At 34.0% G+C, this 21,316-nt stretch overlaps 3 protein-coding genes across 5 annotated transcripts; 2 read left to right on the top strand and 1 right to left on the bottom strand.

Moving 5' to 3' along the window:
• Window positions 1-289: 289 nt before the first annotated feature.
• LOC8266017 (cysteine and histidine-rich domain-containing protein RAR1) lies at window positions 290-3,617 on the top strand. Its single transcript, XM_002510850.4, has 6 exons — window positions 290-490; window positions 1,452-1,454; window positions 1,609-1,691; window positions 1,870-2,030; window positions 2,850-3,052; window positions 3,163-3,617. Exons 1-6 carry the CDS (start codon window positions 389-391, stop codon window positions 3,256-3,258), a joined length of 648 nt encoding a protein of 215 aa, XP_002510896.1. The 5' UTR covers window positions 290-388; the 3' UTR covers window positions 3,259-3,617.
• Window positions 3,618-7,935: 4,318 nt separating this feature from the next.
• Window positions 7,936-14,378, top strand: LOC8266018 (LRR receptor-like serine/threonine-protein kinase ERL1). The gene is made up of 27 exons (XM_002510851.4): window positions 7,936-8,537; window positions 8,814-8,952; window positions 9,049-9,120; window positions 9,204-9,275; window positions 9,366-9,437; window positions 9,519-9,590; window positions 9,669-9,740; window positions 9,832-9,903; window positions 9,994-10,065; window positions 10,171-10,239; window positions 10,314-10,385; window positions 10,465-10,536; window positions 10,613-10,684; window positions 10,778-10,849; window positions 10,918-10,989; window positions 11,098-11,169; window positions 11,262-11,333; window positions 11,412-11,483; window positions 11,579-11,650; window positions 11,740-11,811; window positions 11,892-11,963; window positions 12,065-12,136; window positions 12,209-12,282; window positions 12,417-12,548; window positions 12,628-12,966; window positions 13,204-13,574; window positions 13,755-14,378. Exons 1-27 carry the CDS (start codon window positions 8,420-8,422, stop codon window positions 14,118-14,120), a joined length of 2,976 nt encoding a protein of 991 aa, XP_002510897.2. The 5' UTR covers window positions 7,936-8,419; the 3' UTR covers window positions 14,121-14,378.
• A 214-nt stretch (window positions 14,379-14,592) lies between these two features.
• LOC8266019 (protein TPX2) lies at window positions 14,593-19,573 on the bottom strand. Of its 3 annotated transcripts, none has more exons than XM_015724826.3 (16): window positions 18,867-19,573; window positions 18,568-18,696; window positions 18,166-18,307; window positions 17,954-18,059; window positions 17,478-17,528; window positions 17,190-17,287; window positions 16,807-16,885; window positions 16,605-16,667; window positions 16,467-16,517; window positions 16,300-16,358; window positions 15,818-15,893; window positions 15,602-15,664; window positions 15,448-15,513; window positions 15,284-15,328; window positions 15,053-15,147; window positions 14,593-14,839 (listed from the first exon to the last, which is right to left on the bottom strand). In XM_015724826.3, the coding sequence occupies exons 1-16, from the start codon at window positions 19,021-19,023 to the stop codon at window positions 14,821-14,823; spliced, it is 1,299 nt and encodes a 432-aa protein (XP_015580312.1). In that variant the 5' UTR covers window positions 19,024-19,573; the 3' UTR covers window positions 14,593-14,820. The 3 variants fall into 3 exon arrangements, with proteins under 3 accessions (XP_015580312.1, XP_015580305.1, XP_015580309.1); XM_015724819.3 differs by having other exon boundaries at window positions 14,593-14,902; window positions 18,867-19,572; XM_015724823.3 differs by having other exon boundaries at window positions 14,593-14,902; window positions 18,166-18,304; window positions 18,867-19,571.
• Window positions 19,574-21,316: the final 1,743 nt, after the last annotated feature.

Genomic DNA, 21,316 nt, shown 5'->3' with positions numbered 1-21,316 from the left:
ATTAAAATATTATGGATTTTATTTATTAAAAATAAAATAAGTTTTCTATATAAAAAGAATATGAGTCCGAAGAGTTAAAGTAATTTTTAACCTATAAAATTAACTGAATTTCAAGTTATTATATTTTAAAATAGATTTTTTTTTTTCGTTTTAAGAATGTAATTGTTTTTTGTTCTTTTGATTTTAAAAAAATAATTAATTATTTAAAAGTTTAAAAATTCGAAGTCCGAGAGTCGAGACTTCATATGTATATTTTGTTTTTTTATTTTCTTTTTTCCTTTTATAACAGGACTAATGAAAAAGCCTGCTAGAGACAATTCAGATTCTGCTCGAGTTTTTGCAGCCTTGGTCCACCACCGACTAGAGAAGAAAAAGAAAAAGGAAAAAAATGGAGCAGGAGGTCGTTAGGCTCCGCTGCCAGCGAATCGGCTGCAACGCCACCTTCACTGACGACGATAATCCAGAAGGTTCCTGTCAATACCATGACGCGGTATGCTCATAAAATATACTTTCTTGCACTTCTTCTTTTCTATCCATACCTTTTCTTGTAGATTTGCCGAAATTGTTTGTCAGCTTTTCAATAATTGAGCAAGATTAATAGAATTCGCCAATCTTCCATGTTCAACTAGGTTAAACAGTGATGATTCCTTAGGCTTCCTTTTCTTTTTCCCCTATTGTAGAATTCGCCAAGTTACTGTTTGAAACGGTTGGCATGAACTGCTAGCTTAACTGGAGCAAAAAGATTAATTAACTGCGTTTGTTTCAATAATAAATTTCAGTCTATGCGATAACTGCAAAATTGACAAAGTAGGTAAACCATACACTTAATGACTGATAGGTTACTCTTTAATAATTGAGATGATTTGAATTTTGCAATAAAACCATCCATTCCTTTAATTGCTTTCAAGCAGTAAAGATTGGTTCAATTATTCAAATTTTACAGAGAAATCATTATTAAAGATACTTGTCTCTCTTCTATAATTAATTGGTGGCTGCCTGGTCACAATGCACTTCGTTCTTCTTGCATTATTGAGAATTTGTCAAAGGACTTCTAGCTGGCGACATTATGTTATTAATATCTGTGATATGTAACTTTGATAAATACTTGAATGCCCAAAAGCTTAGGCTTACAGCACTCATTCTGAAAGAGTATATGTACCTATTGTTGAGTGGTTTATAATTTGAGGTATGCTATATATATTATACATTATCTAGTCATTGTGAACATTCTACAATTCTTGGCTGTTCTGTGATAATGTTTTGTATATTTCCCTCCTATCGTATTATTTATCATTCCATGTATATCAATGAGCCATTAGTTGCAATGCTGATTTCTGTATTATTTATTTTTATAAAGAAATATTGATATATCATGTTTCATGGATTATGCTAATTGACTTTTTTGCCTTGCATGGTTGGTCTGTGTATCACTGCATGTGTACGAATCTCAGGGTGTAAGTCCAAATCTTTTTCCTGATTCATTTTGTTCTTTCGAAAATGAAAAAGGAACTCTTTTTTTTGTTTTGAGGAAAGATTTTCCTCTTTAGCCATCCCTTCCATTAACTTTGATGTTTTTGTTGCTGTCACTTCCTTGAATGTATTTTCCAGCCTATATTTCATGATGGGATTAAAGAATGGAGTTGTTGCAAGAAAAGAAGTCATGATTTCACCTTATTTCTGGAAATTCCAGGGTATGTTCTATAACTCTCTCTCCTTCCCTCTCTCTTTGTTGAGGAATGGAAACTCTGTGGTTCCGTCTTGCCACTTTTTTCTTCTACTTCTTCTTAGAGCCATATTCATCATGACCAGTATCTTAATTTGATTATAGATTTTTAATATCAGTTGCTCAATGTATCTTCTGTGATAAAGATGTAAGACAGGTAAACACACAACTGAAAAGCCAGTGTTATCAAAGACTACACCAAGTCCAAAGAAACCAATTTCTGCTCCTGCTGCTGCTATGGCAACCAACTTGTCCTCTAAAGAATCTTGTCCTAGGTGCAAGCAGGGTTTCTTTTGCTCAGACCATGGTAATTTCATTTGTATGCTTTCACTTGAAAGGATTGTTAGCAGAAATCATAGACATTTCATGTGTAGAATATAATGGGAAAGAAAAAAAAATTGCTATTGTTTGACCTCACTGTATGTGATATTATTATGAACATTTTTGAGGCCCTTGCAAATGGATTGTTGGTCGTCAATAATCTGGCAAAAAGTGTGAAAAATTTCCAAGTGCTGGTGTGACCTTTTAGTTTTGGTGATTAACTATTGATGCTAAAGGGAACAGTATGAACTTTTTTCTTCTTCATCATCTTCTTTTTCTCCCATTGTTGTACTGCTTCCTGAAAATTGTCTACTGCTAATTTGTGGGGGAAGGGAAAATCTAAAAACTAAAGAAGTTTAATAGTGTGCGCACATACAACTTTTTGTTTGTTTGGGTTCGAGAAATGCAGAGTAGAATTATGTCAGGTAGTTGATTTCTGTTTTATTGACTTGCCACCTTCCCCTGATTAAAATGTAAAGCCAAATATGGAAATAAAAAAAAATGCCGGATATCTGGTTTTGGTGCTAATGATAAAGTTAGGATAGTAAGAGAATGAGGCAAGTATTGGGTAGAAGTTCCTTAGAAAAATAATAAACTAAGAAAAATAATTTCTTAGAATTGGCATTTAACAGTTGGATCCCGTTTTAGTTTCTGCTGCTGCTTTGATTTTTTTTTTTCCTTGAGCACGTGGTTGGATTAGTATATAATCTTTTCATGTATCTTTTAACTTCCATCATTTTCTACGTCCGGGCTTTCTGTTATGTTTAATTGCTTTGGAAGCTAAAGCACACTGGATATATTTCAGGTTCACAAGTCAAGCAACCTGCACCTGCTAGAAGCAGTGCATCACAAGGGTCCTCTGGACCAAGAACGAAGATAGTTGATATAAACCAGCCCCAAACCTGTAGGAATCAGGGCTGTGGCAAAACTTTCAAAGAAAAGGATAATCACGAAATTGCATGTAGTTATCATCCTGGGCCTGCTGTTTTTCATGATCGACTGAGAGGGGTGCGGCCAGTTGTATATGTTTTTGCTATATTTGATTTCCTGTCTGTTTTATTTCAGGTTGTGTTTTAACCATTATCTTTTGTCAATTTACATTTGCTATGATATGGCAGTGGAAGTGTTGCGATGTCCATGTAAAGGAGTTTGATGAATTCATGACCATTCCACCTTGCACCAAGGGATGGCACAATGCTGATCCGGTGTCGTAAGCAGCAGAGATGAAGTGTTTCTCTTGCTGTTCCTTCTATTTGCAAATTTCATTTCCAGGGTATTGCCAGGGTGATAACAAGCTTTTTTTTGAAATCTGGATGTTCCACTGGAATTTGACTTGCTTTCTTCTATTGGCATTTTCTCTTGCATTCTTGTTCTCGTATTTTTTTGGCCTCCTGAAAGTGGTGTTATGGTTGTGTACTATTGTCGCATTGGCGGAGAACTCCGACTCTGCTATATAATGAAGAAACCCGATCATTAACAATTTAAACCTTCATTCTACTTGGACACTGTTTATTTCGATAAATATTGTGTTTGTTGAGACGCTCATATTTAAACGAGGAGATGTTTTAATGGATGCTGTGTTTACTGCTGCCCCTTTCTTATTCTTAATTATGAACAATAATTCTAGTATTAAAGAGTGTAGGTGGTGTTCAAGAAGTATTTAAAGTCTAGAAAATAACTATTTTCAGAGCCAGTTCTTTCTCCGGATTTCTTCACAAGCATCAATCAATGGCAGTTGCATTTCATTCTCCTTGTGTGACCCAAATTTAACTAAGTTTGTATTTATTAGACTTCATGGGATTCTACATTTGGTGTAATCGATTCAAAACAAAGATTCATTTAGAATATCTCACTAGACTTTTAGAATAAATTCTCATTTTATACTAAGATAGGATAGGAAGAGGAGTAAAAGGGAGAAAAATGCTCCTCAAACTATTTGAAGATATTATATATATATATATATATATATATATATATATATATATATATCTCAATCATACCCTAATATTTTTCAAAAATAAATGTAATTAATGACTGGGCTCATAATATGATGATATATATTTCTCTTTTCTTATTTTTCTAAAAATATAAAAGGAATGCTAACTAAAAAGAAAAATTTAATGGAACAACAGGAATAAAAGATAAAAAGAATTGGTTCACCCTCCCCTAGCCATCCCAACCCACACACCTTAACCATGCCATTGCTACCTATCAAAACCTGATGAATGCAGTAATGGTCTTATTTATCAATTTAAGCTTATCTAATTATGTTTAGTTGATTTGTTTCTCTGAAGAGGTTGTTTTCTTTTTGATGTTTTGCCGGGGAGATACGTTGCTGATCACAAAGCCCAGACAGGAATCCGGTTTGTCTAAGTATAATTTTGTAGCGTCACTTTCAAGTATAGTTCTCGAGTGTTTTAAGTTTATGCGGTTTGGTTGTTACAAGAACATGGGTATGATATAGTCGACGCCATCCATTTTCACATATTTAATGTTATTTCAACCTAATACACAAACACAGTTAACATTTTGGGATAGCTATCACGGGTACTCTGCTGTCTGCAATCAATTCTCCTTCTTTATTTCTCCACCAATACCCTTTGGGTCCCACTATTTGTTTACCCTTTTATTCTGTTTTTACTGCCCTTTTAAAATTATTGGAAAGTTCTCTTTCATTGCTCTTATTAATACTTCAGGGCAGGATAAAAGAAAATAAAAGGCAAAAAGTATAAAAATGTATTTATATTTATTAAAAAAGTTCATTTAAATTCTTATATTTTTTTGATTTTATTAAATTTATTAATTTTTATAAAACATCTAATTAAATTTCTATTTTTTTCTCAATTAAATCTATTAATTTTTATAAAATATTCAATTAACTCTTAACATTAACAATATCTAAAATATCGTTAAATGTAAGAATTTTATTATTTTGATAATATAAATTGTGACCGTTTTAAATGTTTTAAAATTATATCTTTATTTTTTATTTAACTTACATCGTAGCTACTGCAATCGTAGAACTTTTTTCTAGAATTAGTCTAATTTTATGAAGCGTACATCTTTATGATAATATATTAGAGATGGTGAAATGTAGCCTAACTAAACAACTTTCACTCACTATCCACTTACAAATAAGCTAACGAAGAAAATAAAAATATTGTTGTGTGAGAAAAGAAGCTTGCCACATGAGTAAAAACATATAACATATCAATAAGTGAATGTGTCAGAATCTATATTATAATATATTTTTATTATCGAAACAAACTGTATATTAATTTATTAGGAGATTATCTGATAATTAAATAATAATATTAAAAAAAATTTTACATTAAATCTAGAGTTCTAGATGTAATCAATACGAGTAAAAATAATTAAATTTTATTATTTGGAGGTTTTAATGACAAAATATAAATTTTTATAATAATTTGATTTCCGTATACTTTATCCTTAGAGAAACTATTATTAACCAAAAGATAGTTTCTATCTAGTTTCTCCAAAATAAAACGATGCGTTCAGTTTGATATACCATCAGAAAAACGACTAATTTTATCTAAGTCGTTCCATGGACGATTCTTTTCTTTGTTTTTGTTATACATGAAATTGTGTATGGGATTACCTCTTTCGTTTCAAATATATTATTATTGTGTTGGAAATTGAACTCTGGAAGTACACGTGGCAGATTTTGGATTCCAAAAGCAGCAGAACTAGAATCTCACTTAATCATTACAATCCAGTCCTTTCTATTCTACCCCTTAATTAAAAAGCTAAAAAGAAACTGGAATTTTTAATGAACCGGTTATTTACAAACCATATATCCTACGTGACAGCCAAATATCCTTACATTTTGAGATCCAAATAGTAATATAATATTCCTATGCACTACCCCCAGTGGGTCCCGCCGTGCCACCAGTGACTATCAGGAGGAGAGACCCCACATGGGTGTCACGCCGGCAGTACAAGCTGACGGCTACAACCAGCGGAGAAATCGCCGGTCGGCTCTTATCTTTTGATATTAAGACTCTGAAAGGTGTAAAGACCCTAGTGCTAGCTGCGATAGGTCGGGTCAGGTGTCACTTTCTAGAGGAGTCCTATAGAGGCTCTCTGATTTTGACACGTGTCTACCAATTTCTTTCGATATGATGGTGGGTTGGTTCCCGCTGCCTCAGCTAAATCACTGAAAAGTTTTTGTATTATGGTGTGATTATTGCTTCAAGGCCTGCACGTAATAATTAGCAGTTAGCACATGCACATGCATATGTATAAATTTAAAATTTTATTATTTTCCTGAAAATACTTTTACTATAAAAATTGAACTATTAAAATAAATTCAAAATCATTAGAATATAATATCTATAATTCTGACGCCAAATATTTTTTTAAATATTAAATTTGATTAAAAATCTAAACTAATCCGATTAATTAGTATTTAATATAATATCTCTCACGAATTTTATAAAGTAAAAATAAAATTTTATTTTATTTTTATATTTAATGTTTAATTTTATTAATTTTTATCTTTTCTAAATGTTCTTAGATAAAAAAAATTGAATTTTCTTTTTTTATTTTCATCTTTTATAAAAATAAATACTGATGCTTCTCTTTTTCTTTTCTTGTTTATAATCTTTTTGGGTTAAAAGGGTGATTTTACTTTTTAAGAGAAATAAAGGAATAGAAAGATATTGTATTAATTTTTAATAGATTTTTAAAAAGGTTGAGGATAATAGATTTTTTCTTAAATTCTTGAGAAGCAGCCAATAATTATATAAAAATAAATATTATTCGAGAAGAAGATGAAAATAACATGAGACTAACTAGGGCAAGAGTATTTAAGTAAATTTATTATTTACTATAGATCATATAAAAATTTTAATATGTTAAATATTTGTAGTCAGTTTAAATACTTATTAAAATAATAAAAATTTAAATTAAGAATAAAATTTATAATTTTTCTTTCTGATATGAAGTAAAAATAAATAGTATTTAAGTTCTTATAGAATATAATAAATTTTATTTTATCAATTCAAACAAGTCATATTATTATTATTATTTTCTTCTCATAAATTCAAAAGATTTATTCTGTGAAAACTAAAAATAAGATAGCATGCAAGTAATTCCTTATTACTTAGGATCTATTTAGGAATCAGTAATTGTTAATTTGAATGAACTCTTTAGATGTAAACGGAAAGGGTGGCAATCCTACGGCTGGGGTTGCATCCAGGGGTTGGAAGTGTAAAACAGGAGTGGGGTCGATTCAAAGGAACCAAGAAAATTCCAAACCAAAATATTAATTTTGTCGAGCAAAAGAGAAAACAGAAAGAAGAAAAAGTTCGAAAAAAAAGGAGAAGCATAGCCATAGGACAGCTTTATACGAACCAACCTGTAATAATGCTGATCGCAGACACTGCCTTGCTTCTGCATTTCCTGTATTCAATTGTTTGTTTTCTCCGCAACAGTGTTTGTAAAGTTGTTCTGCTTTTCCAAGGATTAAAGCATTACTATTTTGAGGCATTAAAATAAGGAAATTATAGTTACTATATTGCTGCAAAATGCTTTTCACCTTTGCTTTGCATGGATTGACCAAAGACCTCTAAGCTCTAAAAAGCAAATCCTTTCTTCTTCTTTTTTTTTTTATAAACAAAATTTTTAAATAAAGCCTTCCATTATTACTTGGTCTTCTAGTTTTAGACCCACTAATTATATTCAGTCTACTCTTGTTAATGATATAATTAAATTACTTAATACTACCTAGTATTTCTCAAATGTCCATTTGAGCTAAATAGCTAAAGAAATGACAGCCGTCCGATGAGTCCGTTCAGTAACGCACAGCGCGTGGGATAGAGAGATAATGAAATAGCTGTCAGAAAATTGTAACCACTTTGGGAAACGGCAGTACGAAAGACGGCCGCGCTATCTATCTTTTTCCTCTCTCTACCTTAGTATTAAACAGACACAGAAAGTCTCTCTCTCATTGTCAAATCATAAGTTTATCAAAGGATCAGCCACTAACGTCTACTCACCGCCGTTTAGAGAACTTCTCTCTCTCTCTACACTTATACTGCTACTTTCTCTCTCTAGAGTACCTGTACTATTTTTGCCTGTCATCACAATTCATACACACCCTCTCTCTCTCTTCATAAAGAGACTGTGTTAACTCCTTCCTTACAGTTCACGCCAAGCGCCTGCTTCTCCTTCTCTCTCTCTCTCTCTCTCTCTCTCTCTCTCGCACACAAAAAAACAACAGCAAAAAAGAAATAACAGTTTAAGCTCATTCTTTTGTTGTTTCTTTATCAAACAGAAGCAGAGAGGTAGCAGCAAGGCTTCATTCATGTTCTGTTTCTTGTGCTCCATTGTATTGGTTGCATTTTGGTGTTAATGGAGCAAGGAGTAAAGGATATGAGGAAATACAAGCAATTGATTATGAAATGTTGCATGATTAAAGTAGTGTTGTTTTTGCTTCTCTGTCCTTTTGCTTCCCCGCTTAATGATGAAGGTTGCCTTTTTTTTTTCTTTTGTTGTTGTTATTTCTGTGCATTGACTTGAGGTTTATGATCATTCCTTATTTAGATATTACTTGAAGCATTGCTGGCTTTCTCTTTTGTTATTTATGCTCTTGCGAAGGAGAGGAGGTTATAAAAATAAGAGCAGAGCAAGCACTTCGCAGAAATCAAATATATATGATAAAGTTGGCCAGTAGCAAGTTTCCTAAATGAACGCTCGTATCTCTTCAGAGACCTAACAATTTCGAGTATATGATAATGAAATATAGGTAAAGCATTGATGTCGATAAAGGAGTCCTTCAGCAATGTAGCAAACGTGCTTCTTGACTGGGATGATGTGCACAATGGAGATTTCTGTTCTTGGCGCGGTGTTTTCTGCGATAATGTCAGCTTCTCTGTTGTTTCTCTGTGAGTTTTCTCTTTTGTTTTTTTCACTCGCTGGTTACCTGCATTGGAATTATGACTGTTGTGTTTGGTTTCTGAGTTGCACAAGTTGTTTTGAAGGAATTTGTCAAATTTGAACTTGGATGGTGAAATTTCTACTGCCATTGGAGATTTGAGGAACTTGCAATCCATGTATGTATTTTCTTGAATTTCGCATTATTTGTTTTGTCGCACTATCCCTCCCTCCCTGATTTTTTCCTTTTAAATATGTGTAGAGACTTTCAGGGAAACAAGCTAACTGGTCAAATCCCTGATGAGATTGGAAACTGTGCTTCTCTCTATCATTTGTACTCTTCTATAACTTAAAATTTGCTTTTTGTGTGAGATGTATTCCGAAAAACCATCTTTTAACACAGCGATTCCAATATTAAATGCAGAGATTTATCGGATAACTTGCTTGACGGAGATATACCATTTTCTGTATCTAAGCTCAAGCAACTTGAGTTCTTGTGAGTACTCCTCTGTTTCCCTGTCAAACTTATGTCTTATAGTCCCGAACCTTGGGTGTTTAATAATACCTTTCAATGTAGGAATTTGAAGAACAATCAGCTTACTGGTCCTATCCCTGCTACCTTAACCCAAATTCCAAACCTCAAGACTCTGTGAGTACTCGCTCTACTAAGATTTTCCCTTCTATGTTATCAGCATTATTTTCTTCTTATTGGTGTGAATCCTCTCAGGGATCTTGCTCGGAACCAGCTCATTGGTGAGATACCAAGATTACTCTATTGGAATGAAGTATTACAGTACCTGTAAGTACTTGGACATTTCCAAATAACAAGATTTTTAAGTGCAAGCTCTTGTATATGGTTTGTCTTGATTTTAAGTGCAATCTTGTTGCAGTGGGTTACGTGGCAATTCCTTGACTGGAACATTGTCCCAGGACATGTGTCAGTTGACTGGTTTGTGGTATTTGTAAGTATTTCCGCTTCTATTTGTGTTCTATCAAAATGGATAAGCAGTTGAGGTAATTTGAAATTTTCTTCGCTTTATCCCCTTATCCAGTGATGTTAGAGGCAACAACCTTACCGGCACGATTCCTGATAGCATTGGCAACTGTACAAGCTTCCAGATATTGTATGTTTTTTGCCCCTGTTAAGATTTAGGTGCATTTGGGGAAAATTTCGCACTTTCTCTTTCCAAACTGTTTTTAAAAATGTTCATTCTTTCTATTTTTTGAAGGGACCTGTCATACAATCAGATCAACGGGGAGATACCATATAATATAGGATTCTTGCAAGTAGCTACTTTGTAAGTGTATCTTGTACCTTGATTTAATATTAATCAGCTGCATGAAAGAAAATTTAGTGGTCTTGTTTTGCTAGGTCACTACAAGGCAATAAGCTAACGGGGAAGATCCCTGAGGTGATAGGCTTAATGCAGGCCCTTGCTGTTTTGTAAGTGTTCAAATTTTCAATTTACGGCATTCATTTGTTTATTGTGTGAGGATTTCAGCTTATTTTTCTTGCATTCCAGGGATTTGAGTGAGAATGAGCTAGTTGGACCAATCCCACCTATACTTGGCAACCTATCATTCACCGGAAAACTGTGAGTTTCTTGTGGATCAATATGCATGTGACAGATGCTTTTTCTATATTTGCTACTTATTCACTTTGTTGCCCAGATATCTCTATGGCAACAAACTTACTGGGCCAATTCCTCCAGAGCTTGGCAACATGTCAAAACTTAGCTACTTGTAAGATGCTGCTCATAACTAAAACTATTTAGTGTATTCAGAATTTAACATGCTGTATCTTTGTGATGTTCCTGAGCTGTAATTTTTGTGCAGGCAATTGAATGACAACCAACTGGTTGGCAACATTCCACCCGAACTTGGCAAACTTGAACAATTGTTTGAATTGTGAGCCTTCTGTGACTGTATGCTTTTGCAGTTTTGGCTTTCCTTGTTATTTACTGGTTTTATTGCAGGAATCTTGGTAACAATGATCTTGAAGGGCCCATTCCACATAACATAAGTTCCTGCACTGCTCTGAACCAATTGTAGGACTTTTATGTCTCAAAATTTTGTTTTTAGTTATTATTTAGGTTAATGTACAAGCTTCAAAACTTTTAAAGCATTTGATCATTGATGATTTATTTCCATTTTAGCAATGTGCATGGTAATCGCTTAAATGGAACTATCCCTTCGGGCTTCAAGAATTTAGAGAGTTTGACATACCTGTAAGTTTTTGGGCTGTGATTCTAACAGCTTATTTCTCAAGTAATCAGTTTACTGTTTCCATTAAATTTATCATATTCTTTAAATCCTACAGAAATCTATCATCAAACAATTTTAAAGGCAGGATCCCTCTCGAGCTTGGACATATTGTTAACCTTGACACTTTGTGAGTATCTCCATGAAAATATGTTGATTGAGGTAGCATTTACTTGAACAAGTGTCTTATGCATTATTACGTGTTTAGGGATTTGTCTGCCAATAGCTTCTCAGGACCTGTTCCAGTTTCTATTGGTGGTCTAGAGCACCTTCTTACCTTGTAAGTGTTTGAAAGTGATTCTTCACATTTACTTGGGTGTTCTTCTCATAATTGGTCTGATGGAATTTAGCTTTTTTCTTATGTTTAATGTCCAGAAATTTAAGCAGGAATCGTCTTGATGGAGTACTGCCAGCTGAATTTGGGAATCTCAGGAGTATACAAATTCTGTAAGCTATTATCAGAACTACTTGTCTTAGATAAATTACGTCCTGTATTGTCCTCTTTATTGTTGATGTTCAGTTTCCCTTTTCTCCAGTGATATATCATTCAACAATGTTACCGGGGGCATTCCTGCTGAATTAGGGCAACTACAAAACATTGTTTCTCTGTGAGTCTGGAAGTTCATTCTCCCTTTTGTTTCTTATTTACATTGTTCAGTATTGTGTCATTGACAAAATTGTATGGTAGAATACTGAACAACAACAGCTTGCAAGGAGAAATTCCTGATCAACTCACCAATTGTTTCAGTCTTGCAAATTTGTATGTTCTCTTAGCTTTCTTTTATTCTTCGGTGCTTTAAATGTCACTTTTACATGTTTTGCTCAATTGTGATGGTATTCATGTTGATTTCCATGTGTTAGGAATTTCTCGTACAATAACTTAACAGGGATTATACCTCCTATGAGAAACTTCTCACGGTTTCCACCGGAAAGGTATGATAAAAAAGCAATGCTTGCTCTTTGGCAGAATTTTCTTGAATTAGCCTGATATCTTTCCTGTGCCAGTTTCATTGGAAATCCATTGTTATGTGGCAATTGGTTGGGTTCTATTTGTGGACCTTATGAGCCAAAATCTAGAGGTAAGACCTTGAGTCTTGACCATCAGCACTTGTGTTTGTTGGCTCTGCTCTTGTTTAATGTATTTATCTGTGTGGAGAAAACCTTTGGGATTTTCCATCTACTCGCCAAGCTAAGTTCATTCTTGTCCGTCCAGCAATCTTTTCCAGGGCTGCAGTTGTCTGTATGACATTGGGCTTCATCACTTTATTGTCCATGGTTATTGTTGCAATTTACAAATCAAACCAGCAGAAACAGCTGATAAAATGTTCTCACAAAACAACTCAAGGTAGAAATATTTCTATATGCTTTTCATGGTCTGTTACATAATTTTGTTTCTATATCCTGATAATTTCTGTTCTTTCCAGGTCCACCCAAACTTGTGGTTCTTCATATGGATATGGCTATCCACACTTTTGAAGACATAATGAGAAGCACTGAGAATCTAAGTGAAAAGTATGTTATTGGCTATGGTGCTTCAAGCACAGTTTACAAGTGTGTGCTGAAAGGATCCCGACCAATTGCAATTAAGCGAATCTACAATCAGTATCCATACAACCTGCGAGAATTTGAAACTGAACTTGAGACCATTGGCAGCATCAGACATAGAAACATTGTTAGCTTGCATGGCTATGCTCTATCTCCTTGTGGGAACCTTCTTTTTTATGACTACATGGACAATGGTTCTTTATGGGATCTCCTTCATGGTCAGGGAACTTTCATGTTCTTCTATTTGTTTTCATGCCTGATTTGCATTTCAAAAAATGAAGTATGTTTGGTTAAATTAGGCTAGGGGCGGAGAGATCAATTGCAATTGTGTCCTACCTTGTACTAAGATATTGTGCACTCTTAGATTTAACTGGTTTTCTTTTTTGCCAATGCCTGTCAATTTATGTTTGTTTCAGCTGTGTCACTGATGTGGTTCATGGCTAACAATTCAACAGGACCATCTAAGAAGGTAAAGTTGGACTGGGAAACACGCCTAAAGATAGCAGTTGGAACTGCTCAAGGACTTGCCTATCTTCACCATGATTGCAATCCGAGAATTATCCACAGGGATGTGAAATCTTCAAATATTCTATTGGATGACAATTTTGAAGCTCATCTATCTGATTTTGGAATTGCAAAATGTATCTCAACAGCAAAAACTCATGCCTCTACTTATGTTCTAGGAACAATTGGCTATATTGACCCAGAATATGCTCGCACTTCGCGGCTAAATGAAAAGTCAGATGTCTATAGCTTTGGCATTGTTCTTTTAGAGCTTCTAACTGGGAAGAAAGCTGTGGATAATGAGTCTAATTTGCATCAGCTGGTAAGTATCACAGCCATTTGTCTTCTTAAATGTTCCAGCCCCTAACTTGACCCAGAATAAGAGTACTGGTTACTGAAGTCAACGAGGCAATAGTGATGGGTGTTGTCATTAAGCTTCTGTTTGGTTAACCAATGGCACCAGTTACTGGAATAACTATCTTATCTTTGTCTCCCGTTCTAGATACTATCCAAGGCTGATGACAATACGGTGATGGAGGTTGTTGATCAAGAAGTTTCTGTCACATGCATGGATATAACCCATGTCAGGAAAACATTCCAACTTGCTCTGCTGTGCACGAAGCGCCATCCATCTGAAAGGCCAACAATGCCTGAGGTTGTGAGGGTTTTGGTTTCCTTTCTTCCAGCGCCTCCTACAAAGAAACCTTGTTCAGCTCCACCGAAGCCCATTGACTATGCCAAGTTTGTGATTGACAAAGGACAGCAGCAACCAGCACCCAAGAACCAGCTAGCTCAACAGGAGAATAACTCATCTGATGCTCAGTGGTTTCTTAGATTCCGGGAAGTAATATCTAAGAACACGCTATGATTAATCTTTTTCGCAATTCGCAACAGATCTCTCTATTTTTGGCTTACATGGGTTGTCTGCTCCAAAATTGGATGGGCGGGGCTAATTACATTTTGATGCGGATTTTGTAACAGCTAACTTGACTAATTTTTAATATTAGGAACAATCCTGTCTAATCGGGTATTTTATTTTGAAAATCTTTCATACAACCAATTTGGTATCTATGTTGTAAAAACCCATTATGCAAAATATATACTACTAGTTATCTGGTTGCAAGTATATACTGCGAATCCTTATTTGGTATTTTAACAAAGAAATTACAAATCTCTAGGGTTTTCTTGTCGACAAATGCAAGTGATCTCGTTATGTCGGTCCAAAGTAAGAATGAAGAAAATTAAATGTTTGATAAAATAAACATGTTAAGTTAGTTTGTAATGCTTCTTTAGTATTTACTGAAGTGGGTCCAGATGAAACCTTTAAATGAGAAAGAGAATTTATAAGTGTAATGAGAAGACTTAAATTATATTTATAAACTAAAGCCAACAGAAACACAGACTTTTTAACATTCTGTACATTTGGTCTTCAAAATTCTATCGGGCAATTGCTACCTTTTACGGATATCCACACATTATTCCCTCTGGAAGCTAGTGAAGCAACAAAACAACCTATCGGCATCTATACATATAACTCATGTACATATTCTGCACGACTAATCTGATTCTCAACGTATGTCCAAGCTCCTGCCATAATGGGCCATCAATAATAGAAAACAAATATGTCAAATGCACGCCGCAACTGTGATTCTGCAAACAAGTTGCGAGTTACTCGAGCAAGTGGTAAGTGATATTTTCATGAGCTAAATGAGAAAAATGTTATAAGATTTTTGTTTTAAGTACTCGAGAATCCAGGGCATAGTGGATGTGATTGGTTTCGAAGCCACATTTATAGGCTACCTGTTGATTTGTGGTACAACTGAAGAAATCATCCGGTCGCTCCCACATTGAAAATGATTGCCACCTAGCCTCGGAGATTTGGCAAAGCTCTTCATCTGCAGCACGATGTTATGATAGTATAAAAACTAGGTGAATGTAATACCAAAACATGCCTTAAGACTTTTATCAATTAGAGCATGAAGACTATGTAAACGTAATATTTACACATGCATCGGACCAAAACCAGCATACCTGCTGTCCTAAATGGGAAGACCCTGGCGCGTTCTCCTTCAGGTCCTTAACTCGCATTCAGTAAGTGTTCGTACGTTAGTAAGCTGATAATAGTGCAAGCTATAACTGACTAAAAATAAAAGTAATTCATGAGCCCCGCAAAGCAAAATCTTTATGGAACTAACCTTTGAATGCCGTGTCATTTTTGACCGACATTTTGTATTAGAATTAACTTCAGATGTCAAAGAGAGCTGGATACAATTTTAAGAAAGCATCAGGGAGAGTACTAATCCATGATAAAAATTGTTTCAAAGAACTCACAAAAGCCATCAGTCAAACCTTGCTAAATAAATCAATTGGTGGCTCATTTGGGAATCTTTTATCAGTTGGAAAATTACGTTCCTAGAAAGAAGTAAAAGCATGGGATTAAAGCAACCCAAATAATCAAATGATGAGACACAAACACAGAGCGCAAACAGATCTGTATAGTGCCACCAGTTAATAATCACTAAATTAAACGGACAACTGATAAATCAAAGATGATAGTCAAAACACCTTTTTATTAAGACAGCGAGCTTTAAATTTATCTTGTGCTTCCAATTTCTCCTTTAAACCAGCAACTGGGATTACTCTGCACAACATTGTAACCTCTTCAAGAAACTAATCATGCTTTTGGGAATTGGATTATAATGCTTTAAGAAAACAAGCAGTAGTAGCACTTAATAAGTTGTCATACTCTGGTACAACCTTATCACACAAAAGTAAGAGATGAAACATGCATATACAACTCAACCAGATGAAGAATGCAATATTTTGTAATGTGATTACTTCCTCATATATGAACCTTTTTTCTTTTTGTATTTTAGTGAGTGGGAAAGGGAAGGGGTTAATTTGACTGCTTGATGTACTTTTTGTTTCACTGGGTAATGGGTATCAAACAATTGACTGAAAGTCAAATTTGGCACTGATCATTAGACAAGTTTTTGAAATAATTATCTTCAACAATTAGCTCAGGCTACCAGTGTAGGGACTATTACCTTATAGATCTTATAGTTTCATTCTGTCGACTGGGGCTACAATTTGGTGAATTTGCTTCCTGAATGAGAAATAATTAGTTCCGAACAGTACAAAACACGACTATGCACTTAGGCAGCAGAAACCATCAAGATGTTGGATGATTTACGACTTATTTTTAATAACCTACATTAATAAATTGATGTTGCATAGCCCTTGCTGATGTCCTCAGATGAAACACCTACAAACCATGACGAAAACACGAGAGTAAATAAAAATCACGCCACAAACTTCAAGCCAGATAGCACATAACATGTTTACTAATAACCTGAAACTCCGGTAGTTGCGGAGTGCTCTTCTTAGAGAGGGGAAGCGAAGGAGCCTCAAGAATCTGCCAAGCCCAAAAGATAGTTAGAAGACAGTCAATATTGAACCATCTATCTAGAAGCACTTCACTTTAAAGCTTGTAGCTTTCAGAAAATTTGACAAACAGGAGGAGCGAAAAGTCAGTTTTAACTGAAAGTACCAACTTTTCTATTCAAGGGTCTTGCTCTGAAGGTACAAGGCTTTGAATTTTCGGTTTCAACCAAATCCAAATTGATCTTGGACCTGAAATTTAGAACATATAGCACATTAGGAAATATCTCATGATGCAATCCTCCTAGTAGTTCGTTTAGCACTGAAGTTGAAACTATGTTGGATAAACACCACCATAGATGTTGCAGAAATCATTTTGGAAATGAATATATGAAATCGCAGCTCAAACACAAATTTAATTGCTTCTAATTATGATATTTAAAATGGTTCTTTTCTCAAAAGCAGCTATAACAGCAATGCCATAACACACCCCAAGTGAAAAGAAAAAAAGGAGAAGAATTGGGATCTGCATAAGATGAGAAGAGGTGAAAGCTACCTATGTCTTTCTGCCCTGAAAGCTGTTTCCAAATTTGGTTCTCTGGGAATTGTAACTTTAGGTTTAGCAAGTTTTGTGTGAATTTCGGTAAGTCCAACCTGCAACAAAAATAAAAAGTTGTCTAGGAAATTGCAAATGACGAAGGGAAATAGATCTATCCTACTTCAGTAAGAAAATCTCTGTAGCTAGCAAAGCGATGAAAGCATCCTGAAGAAATATCAATGCTATATTAAGAAAAATAATTCAAAGCTAATCCTGAGTGTATACTTCCAGAAGTACATTGCTGACCTTTTTAGGTTCCTTGTGCAAAAAATGAGATTGATGCTTCAAACGAGCAACCTGAATAGCAAATTAAATCCGCGTTCTTAAGGCTATCATGGTAGAAATAGAATTTGGCTAATCGCTATTGCATTGTATTACGCAGAAAAGCAAAAATAAAACAATATGCTCTTTCATAACAATGTTATGGAGAAGACGGTATTTACTGGAAATCCCAACTCATACTTTCTTCGCCTCATGTTTGTGTAGAAAGTTACTAAAATACATGATAGCATTTTGTATTGTGAGCAAAAGTAGCTCCAAAAACCTAACACCTAAAGGATCACCAAAGGCAATGCTTAAGTTTTTTAGAGTTTTTGTATCATTCAACTTTCCGTTCATATGCAGACTTATGTAGTCAATGTTATGCTACAATTCGTGACTGTGTCAGAAAGAATAAATAAACTAAAGCTGCCATAATAAGAGAAGATAAATTCTCAATGCACCTTGCATAAATAGCCAGCCTCGAGCTTCTGCCTTTTGGTAGCCTGGGTTCCATTCGTGCAAGAGCTCCTTGAACTTTTATCCTCGTTTTTGACAAATTTTTGAGACCTATACAGTCAATAATGGCCAACAAATGACTGAATGTACATGAAGATATCTCCTGATGATAACTAATCAATGTGATTGTTTGTGATGCTTGAGAAATAAGAAACACCTCCGGAGTAATCGATCGCAATGAATTTGTGGAGGGCGATTTTGCTTCGCCAACTGACTTGCTGTGGGATTCATGAAATGTGAATATTTTGATAGAGGTGACTTGGTTTGTGATCTTGCTTCACTATATATTTCTGATCCTGCTGGTCATGAACAACACGAAGATTAACAAAATAAGAAGAAACGCCATTAAGCTTTTAATTCATGCAAATCAAGAAATGAGTTAAAGAGATAAGGCAATTGTTATACTGTAGAATTATAGAACAGTAAACCCAAAACGGAGTTTCCGTACTTGCTGGTACAGAAGTCATTTTTGCAAATTAATTCAAAAATGTCATAATGTGTGTTTTAATGATACTGAAAATAAGCTAAATCTCTTTGGAAATACTTGTGTGAATATTACCTGCTGAAGTTACTTCAGAGTCCATACTGCTACTCGTTCGATTAATATTTTCAACAGCTCTACAAATAAAAGAGGAATGTCCACTTTTAACTGGAACACTTGGCTCCCAATTCAGCTTGATAATAAGAGCTAATTTCAACACCAAAAATACATTTAGTTAGCATTTAAAAAACATTCATTTATCATGAAAGTTCCATAATTCATTTTAACAGTAATTTATTATTATTATTTTTTTAATCTAATGAGTGCTGTAGCTCATTTGAATAGAAGCAATCCAAGATAGCAAATGAACAGCTTACGTGAGGGAGGGTAATATGCAGCGGAGTCAAACCAACGCTCAGCTTCAAGAGACTCGAAGTCGGATTCAGGCCTGGTGAAATCATAGTACATAGCTGCATCATACTCATAATCGAAATCAATTTCTTCATTCCAAAATTCATACATGTCCAAATCCATCTCTCCTCGCTCTTTTCGGTCCTCAAAACATCATTGCTCACAGCCTTTTCCAAAACATATATTTTCTTTTCCTTCTCCGATTAATTTCTGATGAGATTGTATTGGTATTTGGCTTCAGAGAATAATAAAAGCAGAGGTTTCTTTTTCCTCGTTGTCTTCTTCTTCTTCTTGTAAGTCTCTGTTTTAGCTTCAGGAAAAGGAGAGGCACAATAGTTTATGCATATCTGCAAATTTTGTTCTCTCTCCTCTCCCTTTTGTCACTAACTTTCTCGGAAAATGAGGCAGAAAGTTGTAATGATGTGGCTCATAAGATTGCTATCAATCCCTCTCTCTACGAAAAAAAAAATCGGGGAAAAAGAGGGAGAGAGGAATGGAGAAGGAGATGTGAAAATTTGAGTACAAAAACGTCAGATTGTTGTGCAGGGAAAGGAGAGAAACGATTTTTATCGAAGTGAACGGCGATAATTACGGTGGATACAGTGAGACACGGAAGGAAAGAACAGAATCGTATAACAGAGCAAAGAGATATATATTGTAGACGTTTTATAGGTTGGGTGGGTGATTTCCATATTTGAACTGGCGGGCCAATCATTCGTAAGTGTATCATCCTTTTCATTATCACCATTTTACCCTCTATCTAATAACATTATTACCATGTATTTAGCAGCCTTCCTAAAATATGATTGATTCATTTGATGGGTATATATCACCATTTATAGAAACTGAAATCTTATTCTTTTTAATAAAAGTTTAATATAAAAGGAGAATGATGTATAAACCTTGAGAACTTTAATATGAAAAGGGAAATGATTGAGAAATAACAAAGTATTTTGTATGATCCAACAATACACTTTTCATTATGTGGTGTAATGTTCAATTAAATAATATATAATTTAATGTTTAATTTCTACTGCATAATAACACCTTATTTATATGACCCACTAATTTAAAGGCTCGAACTCGCACCACTCAATTGCTATAGGACACCTTGAGCACCATACCAGAAGAGAAGAGGATGGGGTATATGATATTTACCCTATGTTTGAAACGAGGGAAAATAAAGATGAAAAACAAGAGGGAATTTCCACTTTACCCTGTTTGAGAAGAGGAAAAAAAAGTTATTTTTCTTTTCTTATTTTCTCTCTAAAAATGGAGAGAAAATAAGAAGGGTGGAGGAAAGTTTTTATTGTTCATGGTATATTTACTATTCTACCATTTCTTCTTTACTAGATTTCTTTCTTCGTTTCTAATTGTTATACTAACAAACAAGAGAGAAAAAAAAAAAAAAACCATTTATTTTACTATTGAACCTGTAATTTTTTTTTTCCTTTCATTTATAACATCAATAAAAAAAGTAAATCAACGAGATCTAGAAGTTTAAAGAGGTAATCTCTTCATTGTTATTTCTTTAAGATAAGCTTTTTCTCTCTAAAAAAATTCAAATTTTTTAGATTGCTTAATTTTTATTTTTTGTATCGTTAATTCCTGTTTCTCTTTTACCTTCTCGGTACTATGTTGTATCCCATGTGTTGCTTAATTTCTTATGTTATTATTTCTAGACTGTTTAGTAATGTATTGCAATAATAAAAAAATCTATTTTTATTTCCTAAATGATCATATTGGGCTTGATATATATTTTTATGATAATATTCCTTTAAGAAAATAAAAAATAAAAAAAAGTTTCCTTAATTTATTTTGTTATCTCCTTAGTATGTTATATTATTTTATTACAGAAAGGGCAAGGTAGTAAATCTATAAAAAAATAATTTTCTTTCCTTCTTTATTTCACTTTCCAAACGAAAGAAAATATTCATTCTTTATCCAAACATAAGAAAAGAAAATAAAACTTATTTCCTTCTTTATTTTCTTTCCATTCTAAAAAAATTCCCAAACAAAGGGTAAGAGTATCTTATAATAAAAGAGCTTTCATATTTTTGTAGTGCAGTGAAATTGACATTGGATAATGCTGCATTTATGAGATAGCGAAGATAATTAAATGAATTGGGCAGAGAGGAAAACAATTTGCTCAGTTTCATTTACAGATTGTCAGAACAATATGAAGCAATTCAAATATTAGCTGGCTCGTCTTGATAAACTCATATTATAGGACCATTTTAAAATGAACATAGCTGATAGTACTTGAAAGCTACATTTGATATTGAAAGTGTGTTTGTTATATTTGTCAACTAATTAATGGCACGACTGATATATATATATATATATATATATATATATATATATATATGGTGCCTTCATTTGATCAATGAACAACAAGAGAAAAAACAATGCAAGG

Source organism: Ricinus communis, chromosome 4, assembly GCF_019578655.1.
Source record: "Ricinus communis isolate WT05 ecotype wild-type chromosome 4, ASM1957865v1, whole genome shotgun sequence".
Lineage (NCBI taxonomy): Eukaryota > Viridiplantae > Streptophyta > Magnoliopsida > Malpighiales > Euphorbiaceae > Ricinus > Ricinus communis.
Note: the sequence above shows the minus strand (reverse complement) of the source record. Positions and strands in the feature narration are given on the sequence as shown.

Bases quoted from the DNA above. Each gene is read 5' to 3' on its own strand.
- LOC8266018 (XM_002510851.4), top strand. From the start codon at position 8,420: ATGGAGCAAGGAGTAAAGGATATGAGGAAATACAAGCAATTGATTATG. The intron at 8,538-8,813 runs GTTGCCTTTTTT...AATGAAATATAG, and splicing joins TTCCCCGCTTAATGATGAAG to GTAAAGCATTGATGTCGATA. The intron at 9,121-9,203 runs GTATGTATTTTC...AAATATGTGTAG, and splicing joins TTGAGGAACTTGCAATCCAT to AGACTTTCAGGGAAACAAGC.
- LOC8266019 (XM_015724819.3), bottom strand. From the start codon at position 19,023: ATGGATTTGGACATGTATGAATTTTGGAATGAAGAAATTGATTTCGAT. The intron at 18,697-18,866 runs GTAAGCTGTTCA...TGTTGAAATTAG, and splicing joins TGCATATTACCCTCCCTCAC to CTCTTATTATCAAGCTGAAT. The intron at 15,148-15,283 runs GTATGCTGGTTT...ATCGTGCTGCAG, and splicing joins CTTCCCATTTAGGACAGCAG to ATGAAGAGCTTTGCCAAATC.
- LOC8266017 (XM_002510850.4), top strand. From the start codon at position 389: ATGGAGCAGGAGGTCGTTAGGCTCCGCTGCCAGCGAATCGGCTGCAAC. The intron at 1,692-1,869 runs GTATGTTCTATA...TCTGTGATAAAG, and splicing joins TTATTTCTGGAAATTCCAGG to ATGTAAGACAGGTAAACACA. The intron at 2,031-2,849 runs GTAATTTCATTT...GATATATTTCAG, and splicing joins TTTCTTTTGCTCAGACCATG to GTTCACAAGTCAAGCAACCT.